General features: G+C 34.3%; 1 protein-coding gene across 1 annotated transcript in view; it reads left to right on the top strand.

Annotated features, from left to right (window-relative positions):
• LOC137619457 (hemicentin-1-like) overlaps window positions 1-7500 on the top strand; it is an 11429-nt gene that overhangs the window by 3740 nt on the left and 189 nt on the right. Inside the window, exons 2-4 of the mRNA XM_068349515.1 lie at window positions 4796-4846; window positions 6881-6910; window positions 7139-7210. Coding sequence (XP_068205616.1) covers window positions 4796-4846; window positions 6881-6910; window positions 7139-7210 — 153 coding nt within the window. The remainder of the gene's footprint in view (window positions 1-4795; window positions 4847-6880; window positions 6911-7138; window positions 7211-7500) is intronic.

Raw genomic sequence — 7500 nt, 5'->3', positions numbered from 1 at the left:
TATATATATATATATATATATATATATATATACATATATATGTATATATATAAGGAGATAAATGAATGATGAGAAAAGAAATTAAAAATAAATCATTCTAAAAACATTAACAATTTCAAAATTGATATATCATATATAAACTGTAAAAAGACTTATGTCAGCCTGTTCAACATAAAAACCTTTGCTGCAACCTTGAACTTTTGAAGTTCTACTGACTCAACTAACCGATTAGTAATATCATTTCACAATTTGGTCACAGATAGAATAAAACTTCTTGAATTCTGTTTAGTATTAAGCCCTATGATGGAGAAGACTTGACTATTAGAATTAACTGCCTGCCTAGTATTACGGACACGATGGAACTATCCAGTAAGGTGTGAATGTAAAGGATGGTCAGAATTATGAAAAATCTTTAGCAACATGAAAAATGAACTAATTGAACGTTGGTGGCAAGGATTGATATCTAGATCAGAAATGAGATATTTAATAGACTGTAAGTCTCTGTCCAACAAATTAAGATTAGAATCAGCACTGAGGACAACGCAGTAGAGCAATACTCGAAAGAAGGTAGAGTAAAAGAATTAAAACACTTCTTCAGAATAGATTGATCTCTGAAAATTTTTAAAGACTTTTTCAATAAGCCAGTATTTTGTGCAATTGAAGAAGACACCGACCTAATGTGTTTCTCAAAAGTAAATTTGCTGCCATGAATCACACCTAAAATTTTAAAAGAATCATACAAAGTTAAAGAAACATTATCAATGCTGAGGTCCGGATGTTAAGGAGCCACTGTCCTTGATCTACTTACTATCAAAATTTAAGTTTTGTTAGGATTGAACTTCATAACCCATAATTTGTACAATGCACTAATTTTAACTAGATCTCTATTAGGGGATTCAACAGCCCTGGATCTACATTCAGTGGATGGAATTGATGCAACTAGTACCATCATAAGCATATGCTACAAGCTTGTTTTCTAGGCCAAACCATATGTCATGGATATCTAGTAAGAAAAGTAATGAGCCAAGAATACTACCCCTTGGAACACCAGATATCACATTCCTATCATCACTATGGTGCCAGTCAACATAGTCTCTGTTCAACAAATTAAGATTAGAATCAGCACTGAGGACAACGCAGTAGAGCAATACTCGAAAGAAGGTAGAGTAAAAGAATTAAAACACTTCTTCAGAATAGATTGATCTCTGAAAATTTTTAAAGACTTTTTCAATAAGCCAGTATTTTGTGCAATTGAAGAAGACACCGACCTAATGTGTTTCTCAAAAGTAAATTTGCTGCCATGAATCACACCTAAAATTTTAAAAGAATCATACAAAGTTAAAGAAACATTATCAATGCTGAGGTCCGGATGTTAAGGAGCCACTGTCCTTGATCTACTTACTATCAAAATTTAAGTTTTGTTAGGATTGAACTTCATAACCCATAATTTGTACAATGCACTAATTTTAACTAGATCTCTATTAGGGGATTCAACAGCCCTGGATCTACATTCAGTGGATGGAATTGATGCAACTAGTACCATCATAAGAATATGCTACAAGCTTGTTTTCTAGGCCAAACCATATGTCATGGATATCTAGTAAAAAAAGTAATGAGCCAAGAATACTACCCCTTGGAACACCAGATATCACATTCCTATCATCACTATGGTGCCACTCAACAACAACTCTTCGAGATCTATTACTTAAATATTTAAAACTGTTTGAGTTTAAAAACAAGGGCCTCATGATTAAGACAGTCAAAGTCAGCACTAAAAAGAAGACCAATCATACGAACTTCCTGACTACAATCAAGGGATTTCTGTACAGCATTGGAGATTGTAAGAAGGGCATCACATGCTCCAAGGCCTTTTTGTAAACCAAACTGCAAACTAGGGAATAGATGATTATCTCCAGCAGACCTATTAAGACTTCTTCCCAATAGACGTTCAAAAACTTTAGATCATATGGAAGTTATGGAAATTATGTAGGGGTGGGGGTGGGGGTAATCAGTTAGGTTTAAGCTACCACAAACACATTTATATAGGAAAGTGACATGACCAATTCTCCAACAAGTGCTAAAAGCTCCTCTTCTCGCTAACTTGCGCAAAATAACAGATAACTTTGGAGCTGGGAAATCTGCAGTCTTTTTAAACAAGAAAGGGAAACTACCATTTAGGTCTACACCTCCATACCTATGAAGGTCCAAAAATAAAGCTTTAATTTCATGAGGTCGGAAAGCTAAACTAGTTAGTTTAGCCTCAGGAAAACAGGAATGAGGAAATTCATGATTCTTCTTACTCTGTTTAATGTCAAACACATCACCTAAATAGGTTGCCTTTTCCTTTGGACAGTGAGTGACTGAGCCATCTAGTTTAAGTAAAGGAGTACAGATTTAAGGCCGATTCACACGACCCGTTTTCTTTCCGACAGGCTGGGTGGTGGCTAACCGCCGTCGAAATGTTGTACATTCACACGAGGCGTTCCGTATCCGTTTACCAGCGCGCGGTTTTCATTGTTTACTTAGACTCTGTCACGTGAGGACCGGGTAAATTACGATAATTTTGACACTTTAAGATGTTGGTTGATAACTGTGTTGATAAAATAAGTTATGCAACTTCATAATGCTTTATGCACTATGCTAAGAATATTAGAATTGCGATAAATTACCTGTTTTATTTAATGCCTCTCCAGTCATTTTCCATATCTTTTATTTATGTAAATCATTTCTATACATCTTGTTTGCCATGTCAAACATCTCCTCATACCCTTGAAAAAGTTCAATTAACCTCTAATACATGGTGTCAACAACAAACTAACTAATTTCTATGACTCTATACTATGAGGAAAAGTCGGGGTTGTAGGCCACGAAACGAACGGGTACAATACAGGTCCTCGTTCACACAAAACATCATCCACCCGTTGGTTGGGACGGGTGGCTAACGTCCGTCAAACCGGTCGGGGTTTCTTGGGAAGAAAGCCGAGCCGCCTCGGAAGGGCGACGTCCGAGGGCCGCCGTCTGCCTGACGGGTCGTGTGAACAGTTGCATTTGAATACACGTAAGAAACCTAGACGCCGCTTAACCGACGGCCAGCCTGTCGGAAAGAAAACGGGTCGTGTGAATCGGCCTTTAAGGGTATTTCAACACTCGTGATCCTTGGTTGTACCATAAAGGGTTTCTTTTATGGTTAAATTTTATTCCTTTTCAGTTGAGGCATAAAATCTCTGAGAAAAGCTCTAAGCTGACTATAGTTATTCCATATCAATATGATCTGTTACCCTTACACAGATGATAGGCCTCTCACTTCTCCATATAAGCACTTTTACAATCATCATTGAACCACGGTTTGTCCTTCACTTGGTGCCTTAGCACACGAGAAGGGATACTTCAATCAATTATGCTCACTAGATTCTTTTTCAAATGGAGAACAGGATAAACACTACTATCAAATTCAGACGAATTCAAGCCGAAAAGATCATGCAAGATCCCATTCCAGTCTGCTTGAAATTTCATATAAATCTTACATGAGCATGATACATCAGGGACAGGCTGCTCAGTCTTCATTACAATTGAAATCAAGGCAAGATCAGATGTCCCAACTGGAGACCCCGCCTCACTTGTTATAATGCCAGGGGAGTCAGTGTATACAAGGTCCAAGCAATTACCAGACATGTAAGCAGCTTCACTTATGATTTGCTCACAGACTTATTCACAGGCAAAGTCTAAAGCTGTTAAGCCATGGCGATCGGTAGGAGAAACAGAACTTAACCACTACCTATGGTGAGCACTGAAATCACCAACAAAGACAAAATGAAGCCTTTCTATCATCTTCTTGTATCTTAGCCATAATGGTAAGAAGATAATCGAAGATAGATTCATCCGCGTCTGGATTTCGGTAGATCAAAAACAAATAAAAGTTATATCTGCCACAAGCTTTTATTACCTGAATCTATGACATCCACATTCATAGCAGGGTATACAGTCCTAATATACACCGCCAATCCCCTGGCTCAAGGGATGGCATCATGTTTCAACACACACACACACACACACACACAAACACACTCACACACACACACACACACACACACACACACACACACATATATATATATATATATATATATATATGAGATACACACACATATATATGCATATATATATATATGAGATACATACATATATATATATATATATATATATATATATATATATTATATATATATATATATATATATATATATATAACAGAGAGAGAGAGAGAGAGAGAGAGAGAGAGAGAGAGAGAGAGAGAGAGAGAGAGAGAGAGAGAGAGGTGATATTCTATATGCAATATTAGTTACACATCTCTAATCTCTTTCCGAATCACCTGATGTCTTTGTCTTTTATAGTTATTTGTGATGTCCTTCCTTGAGACATTTGAACACTTGACATGGTTTCATAGCAATAATCCCACTGGAGGGTATTTTGTTACACATGCTCCCTGACTATAAGGCTTATTATTCTTCAATAAAGTCAATGTGCAAACTGTTTCAGATTTTGTTTCTCAATGCTGGAATACTCGTTTCGTATCAGGATCCTTACCCGAGTCAGCCGTACCTTCTATATAAAACATTCAATCAAATTTGCATTATGTTTTCTCAACTCCCGAAGTCCTTCTTTCGATCTGATATTTATCTCTCTATAATATTTCTGGGTCACATTCCTTCCATAAGGGTAACTAGTTTGAAATACAAGATAAATGATTGAACAACGTAATATAAAAGAAATGTTTGAAATGTTCTTCTTTTTTCAGGATACGAAACAATTCAGCGGAAACAAGATGAAATTATGGACAAACTTATGGGTAAGGAAGAAATTAATTGTATACCGGATTTGACATTGACACAATGTCGTTACATAACTGTAGCAGAACAAGTAAAGAATGGGACTTGTTTGTTAACAATCTATCTAACGGAAATCTTTCTCTAATGCATGCCACAATTACACCCAACATCAATGTGAAATAGTTTTTATTTAGTTTATAAGACTTTCTAGATAATTAGAATTTTGTTTTTCCTAGACCCTAGTGCAATAGATTTATGTCCATTCATTTCTCAACGCTATCAAACAATGTTCATCAGCCATTATTGTAGGTAAAAGAGGTTATCTTAAAATTGTTGAATGAGATATTTGAGACATACAGTATTTGCATATAAAGTAGTATACTTCCTTTTACTCTTAAATGAGATTAAATGCATATATAAGAATTTATTTTCTCAATAATGAACTAATATTTATAATATTCCTTTGTATTTACTTTATTTTTCCTGTTTTTAGATGGTTGAATAAGGTCATCTGCATTCAAATTGGTCCTATTTGTATAAAAGTGTTGAGACTATTGTTCTATGGAATTGTAATCTTGACAACATAATTGATAGGTGCATTACTTTATGTGACTATGAAAATACAATAAACCCATATTCAGTGATGATTGTAAACACACTTGGTGAAACAGATGCATATCATCATTGGGAATGTCATAGATCACATTTGACTCTGAGTAGATATACTCAGGAAAGAACTTTTTGTCCAGCGAATTTATGCTTAAACTAGAAAGAAATACAATTTGATCATAAAAGAAACCATATCTGGTGCATCACAAGAACATCAAGTGGTGGGTTGCCTTTAAACTATCATTATTTTGTGTACACTTAACACTTCCTCCATTACTTCAGGCAGATGGTTCTCTCAAGAAGTTTTATTCTATCGTTGGCAATATTTTGGAGGGATTTTCCTGATTAGGCAATTAAAGAGAGGAAACTTCCAGAGATTTAACTTGCAGAGAATTCTTTTATTTTGAACAGTCATACATAAGTCTCTCTTTATTGATGATATATGAAATATATGGTTTAATGTTGTTACCCTTCATAAAACAATCTAATTTAATTGTTGGTTACTTCTCCTGTAATTCTTTTATTTCATTTCCTTTCCTTGCTGGACTATATTTCCCTGCTGAGGACCTTAGGTTTTTCCAACTATGGCTCTAGCTTAGATAATAATAATAATAATAATAATAATAATAATAATAATAATAATAATAATAATAATAATAATTCTTACACTGCATATACAATGATATTCTTGGAAGAAAATAAAGAACTTTCAATTGATATACGATGCTTTATTTTTTATCTTGACAAAATTGGATGATATTTAGGAACCATATTTGCATATATGGATCTCTTTCTTCTTGAAATGTGATTTATATTCAAGTCCCTTTATTGCATTTATGGTGGTCATTTTTTGTGTGGACATTCTTAAACGATATTGAAGAACCTTCTGGTAGGTATACAGCAGTTGTTGTTCCTCATTACACTCTTCAATGGGATATAAGAGCTATCATTGTTTACATAATATTCTTATATATTCTTGATACACCTGAATTATATCCAATACTTTCAGTGCACATGTGATAGCTGTCTTTACTTTTGACACTTTTGAATGATATTTAAAACCTTTCGTTGCATGTTGAGTAGCTGTGTTTTATTCAAGATCATTTATCTCCTTTAGAATAGTCTTCTTCAATCTCGTATGATGTCGTTGCCTTTTCTAGTAGCATTCTGGTAAGGGATCTAAATGACTGTATTGAACGTTTTACTAGTTGAAACACACACCAGTATTTCGAGACAACCATTTATACTTTCAGAAGCACACCAGAAACTTTTGAATTCTGAAACCTATGTTCAACGTAATTTTCAAGATATTTAGAGTTAACTGAGTTCTCTTTGTAAAATTCAAATAATACTTACTATATTCGTGTAAAATTATATGATGCATAATACTTTATGGAAATTTACCTTCACAATGTTATCGTTCATATCAAAACTTTACTTTCCAGAACTACATCGAGATATGGAGCACATAAAAGGTATTTGTTACTCAAGAATTTATGTACGTCCTACTAATACTGGAAACTTTTTTTTTTTTTCTGATGTGGCGTTTCTAAAAATATACTGACAGAATATAGACATTATAGTTAGTCTTTCGATATTGTTTTTTCTAAGATGCTAATCTATTCTTTTCACCATGACTCTTGTTGATTCTTTTGACATAAAGATCTTTGCTGAGATGTCTTCTTGCTCCTTCTTGACTTCAGGACTTATTCAAGAGACGCAACAGTGTCCTCGGGGAGACGAATTACAACACTCTCATAATGTATCAGCTGCTGGTAAGTTCTTTTCAGTTGATGGTGAGTTTAAAAATGTATATTAAGAGCAGAATAAATATAGATGAAATGTAGATTAAAAAGGCAAATATGATTATTCCATTGATTAATTGCATCATTGTAATTGCTGCTTTGGTTCTTGTTTAATTGCTTTCTAAATGAGTAGCTATATAAAGTTGACCGTAGTCATATCTCTGATAGGTCAAGTAAAACATTGATCTAAGACAGTGACCTCATACCTATTTATACCTCTGTTGTGCAAAATGTCTTTCATGTTTTGTACTTATGTATTT

Source organism: Palaemon carinicauda, chromosome 26 (genome assembly GCF_036898095.1).
Source record: "Palaemon carinicauda isolate YSFRI2023 chromosome 26, ASM3689809v2, whole genome shotgun sequence".
Classification (NCBI taxonomy): Eukaryota; Metazoa; Arthropoda; class Malacostraca; order Decapoda; family Palaemonidae; genus Palaemon; species Palaemon carinicauda.
The sequence above is the reverse complement of the archived record's forward strand: the minus strand, read 5'-3'. Positions and strand labels throughout refer to the sequence as shown.